Below are 24,077 nucleotides of genomic sequence, written 5' to 3'. Positions count from 1 at the left end.
GTAATAGAAATAAACATAGCAAGATAAAACATGAAAATCAGTAAGAAAGAAAGGAAATCAGCAGAGAGGCTGAGAGATGTTAACTTGCAATAAATGTAATTTTATGGTACTAATATCTTGGGTATTTGCTAGAATTTAGGGGCATGGGTTGAGTCTGCATCTTTTTGACAGGGTAATTTTTTTTTTTCTCTCATGCAATAGAGATGCTAAATCCTATTTTCACTCTGAGCTTTGGGGAAGATGCAATTAGACTGTATATATATGACTTGTCACTTGCTTGTCAATTTTTCTTGACAGTTAAAAATAAAATCTTTAGACACTTGATATTACAATGAAAACTTTCCATTTTCTCCTCTGCTCAAGTGAAGATTTCTCTTCTTAAACAAACTGAGTCCTAACTCTGTTAGATGAAAGCCCCTTTGATCTTCCATTAAAGGAATATCACAATATCATTATGAAAATGCACTATGAAAAATTCACACAGACATCCCTTCCTGACCCACAAATCTTCCTGACTTGTGGTTGCATTAGACAACAAGCTGCTGAGCATCAAAAGACAAAGTGATAGCAAAATATGAAGCGGTTATCTGCCCTGGTTGTAAGGCTGCATAACCATTTGTGACCTGTGTATTGGCAGAGCTAAATTGCATCAGTCTAAATCTTCTAAGTAAGTTTTGCTCTGATTTGACATTGAGATATTACAAAAATGCACCAGTACATGTTTGGCTATATTTGAATATGTGTCCAAGTGTAGTAATATTGAGATGCTCTCAAGTAGCACTCTACAGTCCAGAGGTATTATAAAAAAAAAAAGTTTTGCATTCTACTTGTGTTTGATCTACTCATATAAAATATGAACCTCTGCATACTGATAAAAAAAAAAATGCTGAAACTGGCACTGCTGTATTGTACATCAGATCTTTTTAAATTGCTAGCTGAGTTTTTTTGCTATAGTAACTCCTCAGAGGCATAATGAAGTTCATCAGTCACTGGAACTGTCTTCCTGCTGTGATTTGATTTACTAAAGTACCCCAGATGAGAATGATCTGCAAACAAATGTAAGGCTAAATTTTGTTTGTGTATTTTACTGACAACATATTTGCATGTGTTAAGTTCTCTCTTTTACCCTTCCCTTCTTCCTGTTATGTACAAGGAGAGACTGGAGTCTACATAGATATTTTTTAACTTCCTAGCTTGTCAAATCCTCAGAGCTTGAAAGAGATGAAGTCCTGAAGTCTGACAAATACACACCCGTAATTTCATTAAATAAATGTAAAAATTAGTTTGATGTTGTCTACTTAATTCTTACTAGGTTGTGATCCAGAAGTCAGAATCAGCACCAATTCAACATAATTAAAAATCCTTGATCAAAAGAGACTGGATTATGCAAACTGAGAAACAGAAGTGACAGTCTAGCTTATTAAAATCATCCTTCTAGAGCAGATTTAATGGTATAATTGGAATATACTTTAAATGCACTGACCTTGTATGTATTTTCTATGGGATGTGAAGAAATAAAATTAACATTCCATTAAGAAACTGTCTCTGCTGGGTTTTTTTTATGAGTTTGAGTTTCCACTTTACAAATGACTGAATATACATATGACTTTACAAATACTTGTACTTAAAATCCTTAATATCTTGAAGAAGAAGAAGACCTCAATGTTACAGCCCTGATAATCATAGAAAAAGTCCAGAACCTTTTTTTTTTTCTTCCAGATACTGTGCCACAGATTGAATTTGGAAATCTTTCAAAGATAGTGATTTCAATATAACAAGGCATTAAAATGTGCTAAGACAGTAAGATATTTTAAGTGCATTCAAAATACGAAGCTGGAGTGAAAGTAAAATTGAAGCAAAAACCCCCAATGAACAGACAGCTCATGCCTAAAGCTAGTTGCTTATTTAAATGTCTTGCTGAATAAGAGTTTGAAACATAGTATTACAGTTAGCTGGAACAGCTAAACTGTGGAAAATCCTGATATTTCATTTCAAAGAAGAATACAGAATTTAGATTTAACTGCAAAATGGAAATACCAAAGTATTTCAGCTGAAAGGTGTGGAAATGAGCTACAGAATATCGAAAATAATTGAATTCACAACATAACAACATAATATCATATAAAAACCCGAATGAATGAAAGTTAAAATGAAATGTTTACCATATCAAATACTTAGTCAAAATATAAAAGAGTCAAACCAGTTTGTATAAACTTTTTCCTATTAAGCATTTCAGCCAAGTCAACAATTTCACACGTGCTGTTTAGATTTCAACAAAGTAGCACTTTTCAAGCTGATGGTAAGTCACAATGCTACATAAAGGAACGAAGTTAGTGACACCACAGCTGACTTCCTGTAGCCAAAATTGCAGTACTGCCAGTGAAGTGACAGCAATGAATGAAAACTAAATCTGAACTCCTGAAGAATTAGCTAAGTTTGCCCTTGCAAGTCCTACAAAAATATATTAGCTTTTTGTGCTATTAGCTTTGAATGTCATTTGGGTGCTTCCCTAGGAATTACCATGGAAAAAGAAAAAGAGTTCAGTGCAAATAATTAATACTTGCCATTGTTTTGTTTAGAAAGGTATGCTTCACTTAAATTCTTATTTTGGAATAAGACCTAATAAGTCTAATTTGCAGTAGGCATTATATCCCACGTTTTATTTGCAAAGAAAAAAAAATCAGTTACAAGATAATTAACAAGTTAGTTCATTTTAAAATTTTGGCAGAACCACATTTCAACTAGTTTCTTCTATTCTTTCCTTCTTTCATGCAAAGCGTTTCTCAGGATTTAAGGGACACTGCACAGACACTAGGAAATCTGAGCAGAATGGAGGATATGTCTTGCAGCTGCTTCTAGGGCAGAGCAGGGGAGAGAAATTTTTCTTCAGCCTCTGCATTCTCCTGAATTCTGTGGTGGCAGTGAACTCTGCCAGCCATTCTCCTGGCCCAGTTTTCATCTGACTGCTTACCAGCTCAGCTGTTGTCTTTACCATTGTCTGGACACAAGGGACAGCAGTAGCTGCCTTGTGTCCATTGATGTGGCGTGCAAGGAGACCAAGGGAGCACACTAGGTTTCCTAAGGATCTGTCCTGCATTGTACATGAGCACACAGTTGGACTGGAAACAAGAGCAGAATAATGCAATTGCATTCTTGCTTTGGCAACATCAGAGACATACTTCTGTCAAAAACCTCCATAATTTATGCAAGAATTTTCCCTTCAGGAGAGATGAAACCGAGTCACAGCATTTGGATCAAGGTAGTAGTGCTCTCTCCTGGGAATTGGAGAGTTCTACTTTTAAACTTGGATTTAGTACAGCTGAAAAAGCAAAAGATCAGATTGAAAATTTGAATCTGTATTTAGACTCTGAGCTCATCCAGAGCTTGTTAGCATTCCTTTGCACATATAGATACCATCAAGCAGGGCTGAGAATGTTAGTTTTAATGAGTTACAACAAACCATTTTGTGATATGTACCGTGGAATAATGAATCTCTGTTCTGTGCTGACTTGATTTGGGAGAACAACCTTTTTAAATGCTGGGAAGTGAAAGATACAAAAGCATCCCAGCTGTCACATTTTGTATCAGAAATGATTTGGAGTAGTTGAGATATCAGTCCATACAAAGAGGGTTTTATAAAGGAAAAGCCAACTCAGCCTTAAAATAAACTTCGTATCTTTCAGGACACAGACTTCACATTTTTCACTAAAAACAAAGCTTTGATGATTCTCAGAGGTATGCAAATTCCGCAGTAATTCATTTATTCAGTGACAATACTCCACCTTCTAAATCAAATCTCCAATGTGTCATTATCCAGTAGCTCAGAAGTACCTCTTTGTGTGAATACATAAAGACTCTGAAGCCTGTGCTGAAAACAAAAGGAAACCCCATTTACTAGCTGTTTGATGTCTAGTCTTAGAAAATGGTTATAGAACATAGAAATTAAAAGGAAAGCATTCCTCTAACCCCTGTCTCTGCATTTGCAGGTACTCTGTAGATCGTCACACTGATATGGACAGAGTATTCAACATCAATTCAGGCAATGGTTCGATATTCACTTCAAAACCCCTTGACCGGGAAACACTGCTGTGGCACAACATTACAGTAATAGCAGCAGAGATCAGTAAGTTAAACCTAAATATGACTCCTGTCCCTGATGTAATGAATTTAGCCTTCTAGCTGAGTGTGTGGAAAGCGCAGCTGGGCACATGTCAGGTTTATGGATAGCCCACTCAATACTAATGAAGAAGCAGTAACTCTGCAAGAGGTCATCTGCAGTTTTGTGTTTATTAGGGACAGAGTTCATGAAGAGGTAACGTAGCAGGGAGAAAAGGTGGCAGTTCTGTGTTCTCTGATCAGTTATAGCCACTTTAAATTTTGAACGTGGTTGTTGAATTCTGAAACTGTTATGCAGCAAAACAGATTATTTAAAGCCAAACTGCATTCCTTGGCTGAATTCAGTCTCATTCAGACTGGATATTTTCAAATAAGGCTAAAATGGCTGGGCTGAGGTGGGTGCTCAGATCTTAGTCAGTTTTATGCACCTCAATTTTTTACTTTGTGTGCAACCTTTGAAACTACAAGCTGCAGCTACAAATCAGTCTGTCACTTAGTTTAGATTGTTCCAAAGTAGTAATCTTGTGATAACACTAGACACGCTGATTTTAGAAGTCGAAATGCCAGGGGTTTAAGATAAGGACATGTGTTCTTGGCATTAATAAACAATACGCTTTGTTTTAATACATTATCTATAAGTACATCACATGCTCAAATATCAGGGAATGCAATTCTATTTGCTTTTGCAGAGTCACGGTGCCTATGTTTATGGTGGAATGGTAGATAAGTTTAATATAAGCACCAGTTCTGTGACTGTCACAATGTCTCTCTGCAACTCAGTGGCTAAAAAGCTTTTGATTTTTCTGAGAAAATGTAAGCCCTGCTTTTTTTGTATGGGTATATGGCTTGATTACCTGCTTAGCAGTGAGAAAAGTGTAATAAGCTCAAGATTACTTGACTCAACTTTATTGTGTAAGTCTTCTTTGAAACTGAAAACTGATGTAAAACAATGCTACTGAGGCAAGCAAATGGGGTTATATGAAGGAGTAGTGGGTATGAGCCTATAGGAATGACAGGACATTAATAGTTTCTCAGTCTCATGAAAGTTTACACCATTTAATGCTAGGTATGGGATTTCAGCACACCAAACACTGAATGTTAGTTACATGGCTGTGTTTCTATTAAATTCTTGAAGTTGGTTCTAGGGTCAAAAATTGTACACTAAAGGCAGCTTCTGGGTAGAGCAGAAGGGAAAAATAAATGCCTAAAAGGAAAGAATAGCAAGAACATTTAGCATTGACAATAGGAAGAACACTTGCATTGACCCCAGCTGGGCTGAAATAACATACAGTATAGAAAACTGTCCAAAATCCAGCTTAGCATCTATAGGAAGTACTCATTTGATTTCTTGCTTCTTCCCCTAAGCACAGACCTTCTACTGGACCAAACTTTCTCAACTTAACATCCTGAGTCTAATACAGGCTTCTGTCTTAATTACCATTCCTCTTTATTCTGAATCATTTCAGGCTGGAACAAACCTGCTTCCTAGGGTGTGCTTTATTAAGCCTAGACAAAATTTGGAATAACTAGCGTATATGTCTTCCAAAGGCAATTTTTTTGGTTGAAATGTACTTTTCTGATCCAGGACAATTCACTAATTTTAGTCTCAAGAGACTAGACTGGAAAGTACCACTGCTTATTGTTCCTGGCAAACCCAGAAATTTCTAGCAAGGCTACTTGAAGTCCCATACCACTAAATTACATAGAATCATTTATTACTCTCGGTGACATTATCTCATCAAGCTCCAAGTATATTTCATTGAAGTAATCTAAAAAAAAATCCAATCAGGTTACAGGCAGGGTATGCATTCAAATGTGTGGGTGCTCCCTTTGATATAGGAAAAAAAATAATTATAAAGTCATAAACAGAAACACCTTTCAGTGATGACTGCTCTTGATTTGGCTTTACAGTTAAAAAAAAAAAATACAGAAGTTGTTTTGCCTTTGTCTAGAATTGTCAGTAAATGTAGATTGCTCCAGTTCTAAATGTTCTCCTTTTTCACCAATATGAGCTGCAATTGCTCAGCAGCGCAGAGAATCAGTCATGCTGTGACTGCTGCACATAAATAGTTAGTGAAACCCCAGGTCAGTACATCTGCCACAGTGAGACAACAAACTGGCATTAAAACGTGGGACACAGGGCCAGTGAGTCACAGCTGCAGAATTACAGCTGATTTACCAAAGACAATTCCCAGAGTGTTTTTAAATATTTGCTACTTAATACTTATGGGTAAGTCAAACATTGGCAGGACTTTGAGTCTGTATTCTGGGAAAAAAACACCTCTGTAACAGGTTTATTGCTGGCTCAGCAGAAAACATATCTCTATACAAAGAAATAGATTTAGGCAGTATGTTGAGTCTATGGAGATGGAGCTCAGCAGTAATTAAGTGATAATGCTAACAAATGAACCTACATGAATTAATTTGCACAAATAATTTGAAAGATGATGACACAAAATATTACAAAAAAAGACTTGAAGATGTATATTGATTTCCATTAAATCAGAGAAGAGGTGTATGTTCATAGAGCCTAGAGTTTATATGGAGCTTCTGTTTATTATAATATGATTTTTAATTGTGAGAACCTTAATCATCTAGAAGTAAAATGAAAATATATAGGTTAAGGTTTAAAAAGCAGGAAAGAAAACTTCTCCTTCTTTAGAGGAGAAGAAACATGTTTGTCAATATATTTGAATGTATTTGTTTGAAAAGTATACCCTACAAAATAGTCTTGCCAATAGTCCTGTGACTTCAAATGAATGCCTTTGATTTCTGCCTCTTATAAAAATTCAACTCTTTTATTGATGTATTTTAGCAAAGAATTCAGCTCAGTCCATATTATACATAAACTGTTATTTTATACATCGAATTAATTTAGCCCAATGGCTGATATTAGAAAGAGGTTTATGCCTAATGGAATCATATTAACTTCAATGGGACTGTGGAGCCTTAAAGCACAATGTTTTGTCCAAATGACTGAGCTCTGTAATACAAATAACCAATGCCAATTTTGGAGAAGGCATTTTCACATTTGTAAAAGGATGATAAACACATTAATAGGACTTGTATTAAAGTCAACAAGTTACTATAATGAATAAATAGAATCTGCTATAATGAATAAATATAATAATAAAATCAGCAAGCTACTATAATGAATGCTTGTAGAAGAATATAGAGTCTTAGTTCTGCTATAATGATAGGTTGAAATGCATTGATAAACCATATTAGCGTGGGTAGGAGATCAACATAGGTAATTCAGTGGGAGCCCTCATGTAGGAGAGGGGAAGGTATTTGTTCTGAAAGAAATTATCTCAGTCACACTCTTTTCCTCAGATTTCTCTCTCTCACATTCCCATACCCACATAATCCTAGGTGGATATTGTGTGATATGCAGCACAAAGGAGATGGATCAATGGTAGTGTCTCTTGGATTTCCTTCAGCTAGTGATGACAAATTTCTTTGGGACCAGATCTTGTCCATTTTAGGTGTCAGTGGTTGTTATGGTGTGACTTTTTGCCTCAGAATCTTTCCTATTTCACCATGCTTGGCCCTAGGCAAAGTTACTGCCACTGCTTTTCTTCCTTATTCTGTGTATCATTTTGACTAAAGCCTGTCTCCTCCCAGCAGGAAAAGGAATGGTCTATATAGTATGGTGTGCTTCCAGATGTTTTTATTTTTATCCAGAAAGATGATAGTGTTTTCTCTAATATTCTGTGTTCAGGAATATCTCTGTCAATTTCAGTCTCTTGACACTATGCAGTCCTTATAGGTTAAAAAAAGATTGTTTACATAGGGGGATCTGCAGGTTCTATATTATATAGAGTTTATGTTTTTCAGCTGATACAGTTCAGTATTTACTCTAGAACATCAGACAAAAAAAATCACAACAGGTTAGAAAGCATCTGTGATCACAGCTGCAGTCAACATTTCTATAAAATAATGATAATCATGGTACCTTAAGGAACTGTGCTACAAGATTTGTAGGGCACAGAGTATTATATTTAACAAGTGGAGGAAAAAAAAACCACTCAATCTCATCCTCATTACTCTTCCTATTGGAGAGCTAAGGAAGGGAATATGTTCTAGATACTTCACAGCCACCAAACAGTATCAGTCAGGCTAATAAATAGATTTAATTTAGTTCCATTATTATATTTACATATATCACACATACATTCATAATCACACTTGGAATGATCAAAAGAATTTATAACTCCTGGACTCCTACTCCATCATAACTCTATATTTACACAGAATTAGAGTAATGATACTACATTCATCCCATAACACACTCACCAGAAATCAACAAAATGTAAGTGAAGTGTTCTGAATGAGGAGAATTGAGCCACCAAGTCTGTCCTTTTTTTCCACTGCACTGAGTCAGTAACTGGGCTAAATAAATTCTGGTTTTGTCATTTCAGACAACCCAAAACAAAGCAGCCGTGTCCCCGTGTTCATTAAGGTCTTGGATGTAAATGACAACGCTCCAGAGTTTGCCATGTTTTACGAGACCTTCGTCTGTGAGAACGCAAAGGCAGAACAGGTGTGTTGTCTGCTTGTACTAAGAAAATATTCCAAATTAAATGAGTTTTACTTCTACTCTTGCATTACCTCATCAAGCGGTGTACTTTGCATTGCATCAAACTTAATTGCAAAATTAAACAGTGGCTTCAAAATATCTGAATTCACTCAGTATTCTTCCAGCTGACATGACGGTATGTTTTTGAGCATTATTTTCTGTACTGCACCTTGTTACCCCTGATTTATTTTCATTCTTTCATCCTTTGCTTTATTCAGGCACCTCCACTGTCTTCTTCAAAAACAATTTCATGTCTGTAAATGTTACAGGTCCTGTCTTTGATACAACTATATCCTGCTAGATAACTCTCAGTCTACTACTCCTATTGTGAAGTAGTTCAAAGTTGCAGATGATTTGGAAGATTCAGCCAAGCAATTTCTGTGACATGAGATTTGGGTAGATAAATATAAATTCAGCTTGGATTGTCTCACCTTTCATCTTTTTTCCTTGTCACATGCAAAGGTTTTCTGCCCATCTGCAGTGGCATTAACCCAAGCCTTCTGGTGAAATCAACATGATTTTCCTGCCAGCTTTCAAATTCATTATGTCACTCCCTAATGATATAGGATATAATAGTATGGTGACCCCAAACAGCATCAGGAGCATGTGAATGACTTTTCTTGAGCTCACCATAGCAACATCTCTGCCTTGAAGCAGAAGAAAAAAATTATTACGAAAGATTGTTTTTACAGATTTTTTTTTAGAATATGTAAATAAATATATAGTTCACTGACTTAGGAGATAATTCTGTTCTTATTGTTTCAGCTGATACAAACATTAAGTGCTGTTGATAAAGATGACTCTTACAATGGACATCAGTTTTCATTCTCCTTAGCTCCCGAGGCTGCCAGCAGCTCAAACTTTACACTACAGGACAACAGAGGTGAATTTCTAGGAAGATTTTTCTTTATTATCTTATCCTTGCTTTCAGTCTTCAGATGAAGATTTAATGCATGCTTTGTGTTTCCAGACAACACAGCAGGGATTTTCACTCGAAAAACCAGATATAACCGGCATGAAACAAGTACCTACTTCTTGCCAGTGGTAATATCAGACAATGATTACCCCATCCAGAGCAGCACTGAAACGGTGACTATTCGGGTGTGTGCTTGTGACCATCGAGGAAAGATGCTGTCCTGTAATGCAGAAGCCTTGATTCATCCTACTGGTCTTAGCACTGGGGCTCTTATTGCCATTCTTCTCTGCATCATTATATTACTTGGTAAGTAGCTCAGGGACATTTTGTTCCTTTCATGGCCATTTTGCATTGCTGTAACGATTATTCCAAGACTAGGACAAAGGAAAAGTAAAGACATCATTGTCTTATCCTGTACATATATTATTGTATTTTTTCTTCTGAGGGCTGCTACAGATGGGGTGTATAGGGCACAACCAATCTAACCTTAGTTATCTAAAAGTTAGTGATATATGAGGGATAGGAGACAGCTGGGCTCCACTCTCTGTTCAATGGAAAGAGATACCTGTAGAGAGACATTTACCCCATCCCATCCCATCCCATCCCATCCCATCCCATCCCATCCCATCCCATCCCATCCCATCCCATCCCATCCTTTATTGGTATCTAAGGAGGACCAGACACATTACTCATAACCCTCTGCAGGTGTCCATCCCTTTCTGTTGACCACAGAAAGAGGGCAGATAACTTAGTTTTGAGGAATTAACTTTCTATTTCTAAACTGAGGAGAAAAAAGTCTCAGTGCTTTTTTTCTGTTGGAAAAGGATGCTGAATGATATTGAGGGACTCTCTCAAAGGCTGCAGGGTCCTCCATTACAGCCACCTGTGATTAGAAAGAGGTTGAATCCTGAGTGTGAGGATGTGCAGAGGGCTCTGGCTATGGCACTTACAGGTGGTCAACTTTATACACACACACACACACACACACACACACACACACATACACACACATATATATATAAGGACAGTTTGCAACCTCTCTCACATACCTACCAGGTTCCACCCCTCTTGTACTGCAAACAGAGATAGTTGGCCACTTGGCCATTATCTGTACCTGTTCATTGGGGGCAACTGTACAATACAACATAGGCTGTTCTCTGGGATGTGTTTTTAGGATGATAAGAGAAAAGAAGGGTGTCAGACCAATTTTACAGTGGGGCCAGGCAGGGAAGAAAATGTTTCCTTCATGATTCTACTTCTTTTTACCATACTCCTATCTTCCTTGGACATGCTACTCACTTCTGCAGAGTCTTCCTGATCTTTACTTTTAACAAAATTTCCCTCTCCAGTAATGAATCCAAGATGAGGTTGTGGTTCTTGGACCCTAACAATATAGTCATGACTTGCTCAAATAAGCTCTATCCCGTTTTCAAAAAAGATTCCCACAATAACAATCTGATCTTTAATTCACCATTAAATTCATTTCTCAAAACACGGTATCATTGCCCCTAAGGGCTGAGCTCACTTTGTATTAAGTTCCTTACCAGAAAAAGTAATGTAATGCTGCAGGTAGTCTTGCACTCGTTAGTACAACTCTGCTCATTAATATCAATCTGACATTAAACGATTTCCTGTTTTATGTCAATCGAAAATAATTGATTCTGTGTGCTAAGCAGCACTTTATGTCAATTACTGCTCATGCCACCATGCACCATAAGCAGATTTTCAATTAACTCAGCTATATAATTTTCTATTTTCAGGCTGGTTGTAGGGTTTGAATGTGCAACCACTACTGAGTGAAAAACAATACTCTGGGCAGACCTGAACCACAACTCAAAGTTTATGAGCAACAAAAAGTGCCTGTAAATTGCTAGGTTTATATGCAGTTTGAGTAAGTTTAGCATCTTATCAGGAGTTTTCAGATACTGCTGAACACAGACATGCAAATAAAGGTGATGTACTTCAACATGTAGCTTATGATGAGGTCTTTTTCCTGCAAGTTCAGCACAAAACAGTAAAATCCACAGATCAGACGTGAAGTATTTATCAAAGCCTCATCCTTGCATGTTTTGTGTAACACTGTTTTTGTAATGAGATACTTCTGCAACTCTTTGGTATAAAATCTATCATTCCTTTGCTTTCTCAGACCATTCTACCGGTCACTGTTCCAGAAGCCCATTACAAATTGACACTGTGTTTTTCAAATTCTCTAAAATATTCTCCAGATATCTCTCTTCTTTCATACACATCTTTCACCAGTCCTTCCACACAGTGCCACAGCTTTTTGCTCTTGAGGAAGACAACTACAATTTTGTACAGCAGCACAAAGAAGCATCACTCAAACTAGGACCCTTCTCTGACATGATAAATAAATCCTCATAAGTAGGCTGAGATCTTAATGCAATCTGAACCACCTCTCCTAATCCTTCAACTTCACCATCCATTTCCTTTCAACTCATACTGACAGATGTTCTTCCTTATTCACAGTATTCCTATGGTAAAACACAGCATTTTCCTACTTTATCCTGTCTTTTTGGTGACCTTCCATACTCAATCTACAAGACGCCCAGGCACAGCTACAGATTGTATTTTGCCCTAATCAACCCAAAACTGGAACCAATAAAACCAACAAAAATCCAACCAAAACAAACAAAAAACAACCACCTCCCCTGACCAAAAGAAAAAAAAAAAAAAAAAAACAGCAAAATTTGTCTGTCAAAGGAAACTAAGAATAAGGTTCAATGGAATAAAGTTTTGGGTTGGGTACAACCCTAGTCCTTGATATTGATCTTAAAAGGTTACAACCGAGGAAAGGACTGAAAAAAAATTCTTTAACAGTTACTGTGCTTAACTCACATGCCATTTTAGAAGCAAAGCTGACATAAAGGATCATTGTGATCCACCTTATCATCTCACATCAATGAGTTTAGGCATTTCTGCTTTGCTTTGCTATGAAAAAACTGTAAAGACAGCAAGATGTGTCCTTCCTTGGAGTTTGCACATCAGAGCTGAAATGCTAGGCACTGCGAACCTCAGACTACCAAAGCAACACTGACAGCAGAAATGCATCCCTGTTCCTTGCTACTGTTAATTTGTCAGTATTCAGCCATTTACATCTCCATGTAGAATACAGCTAAGAAATCTGAAATGAACTTCTATAGGAAAGTGTTGACCATATCCCTTTCCACACTCTGTGTCCACTTCTCCGTCACTACTGAAAATCATTAGTGAGTAAAAATATTAAAATTTGCATCAGGATCATGGAAAGAATTCCTTCCCTACAATTAAATGAAAAATATGTGTATGCAAACACACACTTTAAAATGAAGGACATAAAATATGTTCTAGAAATCTGCCTTTGTCAGATTAAAAAATACCTTTATCATATCTCATCAGTTCATTATTTAATTTGTGTACTTTTCAAGGCAATGTACATTGTAAAAACCTTCCAGGGAAGTTAATAAAACTCAGACTTTGTGGTGGCTGAAAATCCACTCCATATTCCAAGCTTTTTTCCCAGAGGAGCATAGATTTACTTATTTTGAAATTCTGCTTTGCTAAGATCAGTAGATACCATCCTTGTCCATTGCATATTGTCCAAGGGGTTCAACATAAGTAATACTGATGTTACTTATTCTGGAGAAAGTGTTTCTTCCTTCCCAGCTGTCATGAAACTAGTTCTGTTATCAAGGTGACAAAATTAGTATACGGCTCTGGGTAACAAAGTGCCTACCAGCAAAAAGACACTCTGCTTGGCTTTCTACAAGCTTGACATCTCCTTTCTGCTGTGCATCCATGCCATTTCATCTCCTAAGGAACTCACAGGCAGAGCAAGCGCAGCTTGAAAATCTGATGTGCATATTTTCAGTTTTTTGAAACATCTTCTCAAACTTCAAGCTCAAGCAGAGGCGCAGCATTTCTTCTGGGCTTTAATGGAGTTGGGGATTAATCTTCTTTCCCTTTCTCTTTCACTGTTGTTTTTGTTTGCAGTTACTGTGGTGCTGTTTGCAGCACTGAGACGACAGCGGAAAAAAGAGCCTTTGATAATTTCCAAAGAAGACATCAGAGACAACATTGTCAGTTATAATGATGAAGGTGGTGGAGAGGAAGACACCCAGGCATTTGATATTGGCACGCTGAGGAATCCCGAAGCCATAGATGATAATAAATTACGCAGAGACATTGTGCCAGAAACGCTTTTTCTGCCACGGCGGACTGCAACAGCACGAGATAACACGGATGTCAGAGATTTCATTACCCAAAGGTTAAAGGAAAATGACACTGATCCAACAGCACCCCCGTATGACTCATTAGCAACCTACGCGTATGAAGGTAATGGTTCTGTGGCCGAGTCCCTCAGCTCCTTGGAGTCGGTGACTACGGACGGAGATCAGGACTACGATTACCTCAGTGACTGGGGACCTCGGTTTAAAAAGCTGGCAGATATGTATGGCTCAATGGACAGTGACAAAGACTCTTAATATGCTGTCTTATTTTATTTTCCTCTTTTTTTTCTGTTCCTCATTCCCAGAAACAGCACTGGGGTATGTGAAGTGGCTATTTCTTTCTGTTTCTCCACAGTTGTTTGAAAGGCTTCTCTATTCTACCCATTTGAATTGTCTAATGACTGCAGTCTGTGTGGGTTAGCCATCAGAAAACTTTCTCTAGTATCATTTTATGAGCTTCCAAGAGGCAAAATCCTTATTTTTTGAGTGCATCCAGTTGACCAAGCCAATCTTACAGGCACAGCAGTAGTGGAGGGAAAAAAAAAAACAAAGGATCAGATGGGGAGCAATATTTTTACTTGTTCTGCTTATATTGTAAATTGGAGTATATTACTGTTTAAGCTCACTTGCTTTTTACTTGTATTCAGACTATTCAGCTCAGACGACTGCTCTGTCGATTGTGTATTGCACATCCCAATGTAATGAGGTACCCTAGTTTACCCTATGTATTATAGTCAAAAGTAGTGGTGATGGAATGAAGGTTTATTATACAAGTAGAGTAAGCTGAGAAAAGAATATCAAACACACATTTTACTCATGAGGAGAGTAGAGAGGCTTAATGGTCATTTAAACCTGAGTGTTTCTCTAGAACTCACCGCTTCCCAATTGCACTGAATCATACTAACACACACATATATATAGTTCATTGACTGCTCTGTATATATTCTTTGGACCTAGCATTGCTGGAGAGATGTGTGTGTGTGCACGTGTGTGTGGTCAGTAGCCCCAGTATATAATTCTTAGATGGTTTCCCCATTCTAACCCAGGCTTGCTTTGCAATACAGGGAAAGTCATCAAATCCAGCTCTGGATTAGGTCATGGCTTAGAGGAAGGAACAGATCGTAACTGTGCTTTTGCTTGCACTTCCTCAGTCGGCCTCCACCTGCACATCAGTTCAGTGATGTTGACTGTCCTGGGGACGTGGTAGTCAGGGTGTTCATATCCAGCTACTCCTGCCTGTTCTTGTGTGCAGGTGGGGGAGGAGTGACCTCAAGGCGACTGCCACCCCCTGGGGCAAAAGGAGCAACTGCAGAGGTGGGAAGTGCTTTTTTTGTCCAGACCTTCTCTGCCTGGATGTCCGGGATGGATTCCTGACTGACTCTCTGCCCAGTTTTGCTATCTGTAAAATGGGGAAATAATGCCTACCTCATCAGGATGTTGCAAGAACTATGTAAGACATTTGGAAAATGCTTTAGAAATGGAAAACACTGGCATTCTGCCACATGAAGTAACTTTTCATGCTTTTGGGTAGTTGTTTCCTTTTTTTTTCTTCCAGACTCAAGCCCTGAATAAACAAATAATGGTCATTCCAGTGGCCTGAAAAGTGGGGTTTATAATTATAATTCATATTTAAAGTAAACTACTCAGTCAGGGTTGTTAAAGACTTCAACAAAAGGTGAAATTTTAACTGCAAGTTTCTCTGTGTATGTTTATCTGCTTTGCCAAACGAAGTAATTTTTGTCCAGGTGTGGAGTGGGGGAAGTTGCCATAATCTTGGGCCAAAACAGTTTTCTTTATAGCTTGCACACCACTCAGTATTTCAGATGGTTTTTCAAACATGTAGTGGCTGCTCTTCAAACCCAGACATCTAGGAGAGGCTCTCTGGAGAAAACCCTAAGGGGTTGCCATGGGGTATATCTGATTCCAGGAGTTAAACGCCACCCTGTGTCCCAAAGCAGGGAACCAGCCCATGGCACTGTGCCAAGGAAAGAAGGAATTATTATTTTTAAAATACCTCATGTGTATCTATTCTACTTTATTTGAAAAAGTATTTAATACCAGAATTACAGGAATGGATCTATTTTCGTCCTCCCCCAAATTTTAAGTTAATCATTTTGAAAATTAAACAGCTCCAATTTACTCCAGAAATAAAGAGAGATGAGAAAAAAAGTTAATAAACAGAAAACTAAGCACAATTAAAAATTAATCCCTGGAATTCATTACTCCTTGTGAGTTAAAGAGAGCAGTGAGAGTCCCAAGTATTAGACTTGTACAACCACAATGACAGAATTTTAGGTTTTGTGGACCAGCTCAGAGTGTTTTAAGTTCAACAGAGTGTAGTTCCCAATTCCATCTCTTAGTGGGGAGCTGAGCTGTTGCAACCATCATAATGGCAATGGCATGGCTAGAGCTTTATTATGTCATCTTCAGGTCCCCTAAGTTATTTAAGATGCTAAAAGCCTAGCTCTTCATGGCTTCCTTGAAATTGGAACTTCTAGGAAACAATCTGTCCAACAGCTGGCTCTGGCAGACAGGAGAGACCATCTGGATTTCAGATACGTGGAGGAACAGCAGATACTCAGCACTACAGGTCCCTTACTTTGGGCTACTCCCCTCACACAGTGTCAGTGGGGTCAGCAGATCCTGCCAGGGGCTCTCCCCAGTGGCTTCCTAACACATCCCTCTCTCATCCTTCACTCTGGGGTTGCCTCCAGCAAATAGCCCCAAGCTCAGAATCCAGCTGGATGCCTGAAGTGCGCCAGTGAATTGTCCCTTCCCTTCCTTAAGCCTCAAGGAAACAGACTGGTGTGTGGAGGGATGGCAGAGGTGGCTGTGATGTTGTTCAGCCCTGCAAGCCACCCCCAGCTCACTGGGAAGAGGGAGTTGGTGGCATTTGACTGAAGACAGCTACAGTGCCCTGAAGGGGCTGGGCCACTCTACAACTCATCAGCCTGCATTAGTCACTTCTTGGGTGGGATAATGGGACAGAAGGATCATGAACTTCTTGTAACTATTTTCCTATGTTTGTACATTGTGATTTAGTGATTGTTAGTAGCAGTCCAAGCGCAAGTGTTAGGTTGGTTTGGGGTTTTTTTTTATTCAAAGCTGGTTTTATCTTGTCCATTGAGTGACAGAGTAAATAATAGAGTGGCTACTCGTGCCTGTTATGTAAATATATTATATATATAAAATTATGTTATGTCACCACAAATATGGTGCCTGAATAGCAAATGCATTCTTCTAAGAAAATTTGAGGCAAACTTGCATCCAAATTATTATTTATGCATCTAGGTTTTAAGGTCTATTTTTTTCTTGCAAATTAAACAGATTAGAATCTCTCACACAGCAAGGAGAGTTTAATTCTTTCTTTTCTCCTTGCTTGGCAGTACCACAAAGTGCAATTTATAAAATCAGTACTGCATTCTAAATATTGAAAGTGCCATATTGCAGTGAATACAAAACTTTGCAGCAGTATTTCTTTGCACTTTGTTGCATGGTGGTGTGCTAGATGATAGAAATGAGTATTTAACAATGCTTTCACACAGTGCTACAATTGTCATTTGTAGATAACCAGTTGTTGGACTATGGGCTATGAAGTGGCTTTCAAGGCTGTTTTAAGCCTGCTGCCTGCTCTTCTTACAACCACACCTACTTCAGAAGAAAAAATATTATTATGCAGTTTAGCTAAGCCAGGTAGAGAGATAAAAATGCAGTCGGCTTTTAAATTGGGAAAGCATCTGACCTAACAACAGGAAATCTATTAAAAGATGTCAAGGAATTCAGGGCAGTCAACATGAAACAGGGACCTGGTAGGCTATGCCAGTCATGCTACTGCAGAACAATGACATCTCTACACCTGAAACGGAATAAGATTTCTACAGTAACTATTTCATCTCAACTCCCAAGAGAGTCACTTTACCCCAGAAAACTGGTGGGGAGTTGTTTTTGTTTTGTGTCTGCTAAGGTATTTTTTACCCCAGGAGAACTACTTCAGGTAGTTCTCAAAAACTCTCAGAAAGTTCTTCAGAAACCCAATTCTATGCTACAGCAGCACCAATGTAGGGAGACACAGCAGCCTGTGCCTCCAGTGCAGCTGTTTCAGGACATCTCTCTGTGCAGACAAGTGCTTTCAAGAGAGCTGAGGCAAAGACTTGCAGAGAGCTCTGCACAAGGCTCTACCAGCAGTATCACAGAACTGAGATGTGTTCCCAAACCTGACAGAGATGGAGTTGTGTCTAACCATGAGACAACTAAATTGTGGGTATTTTTCAGTTATATCTGTTAAAAATGTGCTGGAAAAGATAGGTAGTAGAAGAACATGCCACCTATACCAACCAAAATGTTTTCTAAATTTTTCCTAAGAAACATATTTGTCTGGTCTTGCTGCAGGTGTTTCTTCACTGCTAAATATGAAGGGAAGAGGCAACCTTCAAATAATTCACTTTAGGAAGTAGCAGTCCACATTACAAGTTACAGCTTTTCCATTTCTCTGTTATGAAAACAAAACAAAACAAAAATAATCCCACAAAACCAAGAGAATAACATCTGCAATACCATAAAACTCAGAGCAGTTGTAGAGAAGTATAGCAGAGAGAAATGGCTTTAGAAATGTATGTCTACACATGTACAGTTTGAAAACCAGAATTATCCATGTTGAGCAGAACCAGCAGTGGACTTCCAACACTTTCAGGTTTCCTGACACACCACAGGGAGATCTGCATGGATAGGGAGAAAGACATTTCTTTTACACCGAGCAACTTAAATCCAGGATGTTTCCATGTAGATCTCTTTGAAAGAAAGTCGTGTTACATTTCTGCAGCAGAACTATCTTGATGATCTTCTGCAGGGTGAATTCCAGATATGGTTTTGAGCAGGTAACTCTCTGCAAGCACCACTATGTTAGTTCTACCTGCCACCATCTGTTAGAAAGGTCTCTCCATGTTTCCTTTGGCTATAAGAAGCATTGAAGTGTTTCAGAAGACCACTGTCCCAAATGGATGCTGCCATCCCCTGCCTATTTGCATTTCAATTAACTCTGCAGTCTGAGCTGCCTCACCAAATGAGAGCTGACAAAGTAACAGTCATTATGCTGCTTCCAGTGGGTATGAAATATGTCATAAGCTGTGAAAGGCAGGATTTTTCCAACCCATCTACACCTTTGAAACAGCAGCCTCATCCAATAAATGTCAAAGCCACTATATTTTTTGCTTTCAGTTCAGTCTTTAGAAAGATTTCTTTTCTCAGAGATTGTTTCTGCACTTAAAGAGGAACAAAAGCATATTTAATGTCTAGAGACTCATGCGTTGCTTCAGAAAGAAAAAAAAACACAGGACTCCAACATAATGCTTTAATACCAGTCTCTGCCCTCAGCATTTTTATTTAAGCCAGCTGAAACAATCTTGATCCTGCCCATCATTTTGCAATATTACACTTTTGAGCCCAGATTTGTGTTTGTCATACATTAAAACAGTTTCCTGAACAGTTCATAAAATTCAGTGGTAGGTATCCAAAAGCTGTGGCTGGGGTTATAGGAACTACAAGTGTCAGAGAACTGAGCATTTCAGGAAGAAGAACAGGAGGTGAATTGTGTGGGGGTGAGGGGAGGAAGTCAGTCATATGCAAGGCAGGTCCATGGCACTTAAAAGCCACAAAGCTATCATTTTGTGCGTAGAGTTACTGGATTTCAAAGGAGTTTTTACAGAACCTGCCCTTATCCTTTTTTCTTCATGTATCTTTGGCTTTCTTTAAAAATAAATTTTAAAAGAAAAAAAAGAAAAAAAGGAAAAAAAAAGAAAAAAAAATAAAAAGGAGTGCTGCTATGTTTAAATTTCTCCTACCACAAAGTCAATTTGACAAATAAGGCATAAGTCCAGCATACAGAGAAATCCTTTCCATTCCCATGGGCTTTTGACTTTTCCTATGAGACTGCACTATTTATGTAAATATACTTGGAGACACTTTCTATAAGCTTTTAGTTTTCTATGATCTATTACTTTAGTGTTTATTAAAGATACAAACTTATAGAACTATTAAGCATTCAGGTGAACACAACAAAGAAAGAACACTGCAAACACAAAATCGTTCTGGATTTTGACACATAAAAAACTCTTCAGAATCACTGTACTGTTTTAATTCTGTGATAATTTTCATTGCTTTGAAAAAATTAAACTTAAAAGAAAGGCCTTATAATAAATGCTATGTGCATCTTAACTGTGTTACTGAGCGAAATCAATCTGGCAAACTCCTATTGCGATTTGTGATTTTTTTTAAACCCTTTAAAATAAATGCTCTTTGGTATTGATTTTTTTTTAATTAAAAATACTTCCAAGCATAAATTGAAAATGATGCCTCCACCTGGGAAGATTTACTTGCTGGCATGCTCCAGCCACACAGTCTCTCATGATGTCATCCCCTGGTTGTGCCAAGGGAGCCTCAGCATTGGATGGATCTGTCATTGCTCAGCAGAGAGCAATGAGACATTTGTGGGTGACAATTTTGTCACCCAAGAGGTTTACACCTATAACTTCCCTGTGTTGCAGAGGGACCCATGCTGGAATGATAATCTCTTCTGCAGCGTGGATGGGCAATTTTGTTTTTGTCAGATAGAAAGTGTGCACTCTCTCCCTTATATTTCCTGTTCACTGTACTGGCTTCTTTTTTGGGGGGGTTGGGGGGGGCAGGGGGAAATGAAATTTAAGGATTTGATGAGAAACCAATTTGAGCAACAATTTCTCACAGACAGAGTGAATTTGCCTTTTTGCAAATTGATTTTTGTAACAAGTTATTTATATGATATTACTTAATAAATTGTTTTTTCTAACTTGTTTTTTTCCTAATTCTCTCAATCTATGTTATGTATTTACAACACTATCATAAAGATAAACCTTTGAAAAGATTCTCCAATCACCTTAAAACAAAGGGCGAAATTGACTCAGTCTTTGAAATTCCATTCTTAAGTGTCTGGTGTGCACCATGCTAAAAAAGCAGTAGGATCACTATTCTGTGATCATTGAGGCCTCCCAAGAGTGGTGTAATTCCAGAAGGAATCATCCACAAGGAGGATATTAGTCTGTGATCACAAGTCTAATTTTGACTAGCCAAGGCTTCCCAGGAGGGCAGCAGAAGCTTTGTCAAGGTAAAGCATGCAAAATGCCTTTATTTAGGCATATAAAGATCACATAATTTAAAATAGCACTATTCAGTTATTTGTCTTTCATCATGTGAGATTAAAAAAAAAAAATTAGTCTCATTGCAGTTATGGAGAGTCCAAATGTCATTTGCAGTATCTTTTTACATAAGAAGAACAACCTCCAGAGAAAATTCTTCATTTTAATACTCCCTTAATAAAAGAGCTGTCTATATCTCCAGAAATTCCATCATATTTAACAGACAAGGACAAAGAAAGAGTGGGAAAGGTCACAGCAAAGTAATATTTCATTAAAAGTATTACAGTGAACCACAAAATCAAACAGTTTAGCACTGAAACCCATATAGGGTTTATAAAAGGATTAAGTTTTCTAACTGATGAGAAATTAGCCCAAATATCTACTTGCAAACTTTGGTGAAGCTCCAGAAGAAACCGTCTGTATGAATAGCCAAAAAAATCCAGCTTTTAAAACCAATAGGAGATAGGATATATAAATACAAAATAGGATATATAAATACAAAAGTCTACTCAGTTTTTATTTACCTCCCTATCTGAACAACAAGCCAGGGAAACTGAGCATGGCACCGTACAGGAGGATGCATATACTGCCCACCCACTCCCTTCAGCAGGGGCACACACACACACTTGCAGTTGCAAGCACAGAGAGGCTGCAGCAACCCCATCTCTCTTACTTTGTGCATCAGAGCAGCCCTACAGGATTCACAAAACATCAGACTGAGCTTTTCATCTTCTAGATAATGGCAGTAACAGCTGAAGACATCCTGATTGTCCACCTGCTGAAAGGTGGTCCAGACTCTGCAACCCTCCCCATGTGCTGAGAGCAGAACCACTTTTATTTACATGATAGAGGAATCTGTTCTATTTCTTATCTTCTTATTTGATTTACTACATCAAAGACCACTTCAGTCATAAAGAAAATTCAACTAAAGGGCAGCATTTCAGCCAGAAAAAATATATTTGCTTTTCCAACATTAATTTACCAGATTTATCTATGTAAAATTACTCCCCCCCCGCCAACAAGCAACACACCAACCACAACCCCCTTCACATATTAATCTTTCATTAATACTACCAAAGTCATTACAGAGATAAGTCAGCTAAACAAGGCATTAAAGACAACAGCCTTTTAATTTTTTAAAGTTCTTGTTGAATTTGTCTCCTCCTCCTCTGCCTCTCTGCTCCAGTCTTGTGAGACCTCACCTGGAGTGCTGCATCCAACACAGGGATCCCCAGCACAGGAAGGACACTGACCTGTTGAACTGACTTCAGGGAAGGGACACCAAGATGACCAGAGGGATGCACTTCCTCTCCTGGGAGGAAAGGCTGAGAGAATTGGGATTGTTCAGCCTGGAGCAGAGAAGACGTGACCCAATTGCCGCCTTCCAGTACCTGAAAGGAGCTGGAGGGACAAAAAAGATGAAAACTGATTTTTTACAAGAGCAGGTGGTGACAGGACAAGGGGGAATGGCTTCAAACTGAAATAAAGTAGGTTTAAGTTAAATGTCAGGAAGAAATTCTTTACTGTGAGGATGGTGAGGGACTGGCACTGGTGTCCCAGAGAAGTTGTGATGCCCCTTCCCTGGAAGTGTTCAAGGCCAGGCTGGATGGGGCTCTGAGAACCTGGTCTCGTGGGCCTCTCTCCCCCCCGACCCATGGCAAGGGGGCTGGAACTAGATGATCTTTAAGGTCCCTTTCAATCCAAGCTATTCTGTGATTCCATGAATTTCAAGGACAGCTTAAACAAGAATACCCAAGAAAAGAGCAAACATTTAAGATGCTTTAATTATTGCATAAAAATTGCAGGAATGATCATTTAAATGAGCAGACAAGTGAATTCAGTGTTGGCTCTTCCAATCTTATTCTCACATAACATTCCTTTCAATGCTGTAAATGAAATTTGAGTTTGTTGGATAAGGCACAAATTAAAAAAAAAAAAAACCAACATATTCTTATCCAAAATCTTAGAAGCTTTTCCTCTTTCTTGCCAACACTAGTACATCTTTCCCTGACTGTAGTACAGATAGTTACTAGCAAATACCTACTCTCTGTGTTGTTCTCCAAACTGACTGCTACAACTAACAGTTTTTCAGCATTTTCTGATGTCTATTTCCACATCACATCCTCAAGCACCTCTGTCCCTCCAATCAAAAAGGCTAATTCCACTTCCTTTATTCCCCACACAAAAGCAAACACGAGCATCATCAGAGTCCTCAGTCACTCACTATTTCTAATTGCTCCAATATTCATGACACATTTTTTGACCTTGGCAAACTACAGAGTGAACAAAACCATTTATATTTTTCCTAGTTGTGGAGACACTTATGGCCTGATAGGACCTTATCATCATATCCTACTTTATGTAAGCAAAAGAGAAACAAACTATCATGATCAAGAGAACAGAGTCAGGAAGACTGTATGCAAGGGGACATGCTAATCTGAAAATTCCAAAAACCTTTGAGGCTGTTCCCCCTTTACAGAAGGAAAAAACAAGCAAACACCCAAAAAAAAAAAAAAAAAAAAAAAAAAAAAAAAAAAAAGCCAACACCCTCCCCACCCTCAATCAAACAAAAAACCCCTAGAACTCCAGGAATCTCCTAAATACAGCTTTCTCTGTACCCCTTGTTGGAATTTTGCCTTTCTTAACTCAGAACTTCGGCTGGCTGCTCATGCATGCATCTTAATTAATAACCAAATGTATAAATCCCCTCCTGATTGCTTTTACATGTTTTTCTAAACATCTGCTTCTACCTTCATTGTTAGCAAAGCTGCTCTCTTCTACAGCTCAGCTGGGGAACTTATTTCTCTCTCTCTCAGAGTGCAATTGGGTATTTCATGTCAATTATCTTAATTGGAAGCAAGCTTAACCCATTTCCCAATTACAGCTCCAGCTTATTAGAACAAACAAACTCTCAAACCTTCTCTAATAAAATAAACCCAAAAATGCCCCCAAAGAACAAACCTAAACTTTGGTAACAAAACACTGAAGAGAGGACTGAATAAAAGAGCTCTGGTAAGCGAAAAGTGAGTAAGCTGGTACGGGAATGTAAGGAGACAGTGCGGTTCTGACTGGCT

The 24,077-nt window shown here is 38.2% G+C and overlaps 1 protein-coding gene and 1 long non-coding RNA gene across 2 annotated transcripts in view; both read left to right on the top strand.

The window, feature by feature from the left end:
- Positions 1 to 15,758, top strand: part of CDH6 (cadherin 6) — a 98,242-nt gene extending 82,484 nt beyond the window's left edge. The window contains exons 8-12 of the mRNA XM_053942799.1: positions 3,987 to 4,123; positions 8,538 to 8,659; positions 9,461 to 9,578; positions 9,666 to 9,917; positions 13,602 to 15,758. Of these exons, the coding sequence (XP_053798774.1) occupies positions 3,987 to 4,123; positions 8,538 to 8,659; positions 9,461 to 9,578; positions 9,666 to 9,917; positions 13,602 to 14,092 (1,120 nt within the window). The 3' untranslated portion in view covers positions 14,093 to 15,758. The remainder of the gene's footprint in view (positions 1 to 3,986; positions 4,124 to 8,537; positions 8,660 to 9,460; positions 9,579 to 9,665; positions 9,918 to 13,601) is intronic.
- A 391-nt stretch (positions 15,759 to 16,149) lies between these two features.
- Positions 16,150 to 20,657, top strand: LOC128788066 (uncharacterized). Its single transcript, XR_008430952.1, has 2 exons — positions 16,150 to 16,427; positions 17,404 to 20,657. It is a non-coding gene; the product is annotated as an uncharacterized LOC128788066 (long non-coding RNA).
- Positions 20,658 to 24,077: the final 3,420 nt, after the last annotated feature.

Source organism: Vidua chalybeata, chromosome 1 (assembly GCF_026979565.1).
Source record: "Vidua chalybeata isolate OUT-0048 chromosome 1, bVidCha1 merged haplotype, whole genome shotgun sequence".
Classification (NCBI taxonomy): Eukaryota; Metazoa; Chordata; class Aves; order Passeriformes; family Viduidae; genus Vidua; species Vidua chalybeata.
Note: the sequence above shows the minus strand (reverse complement) of the source record. Positions and strands in the feature narration are given on the sequence as shown.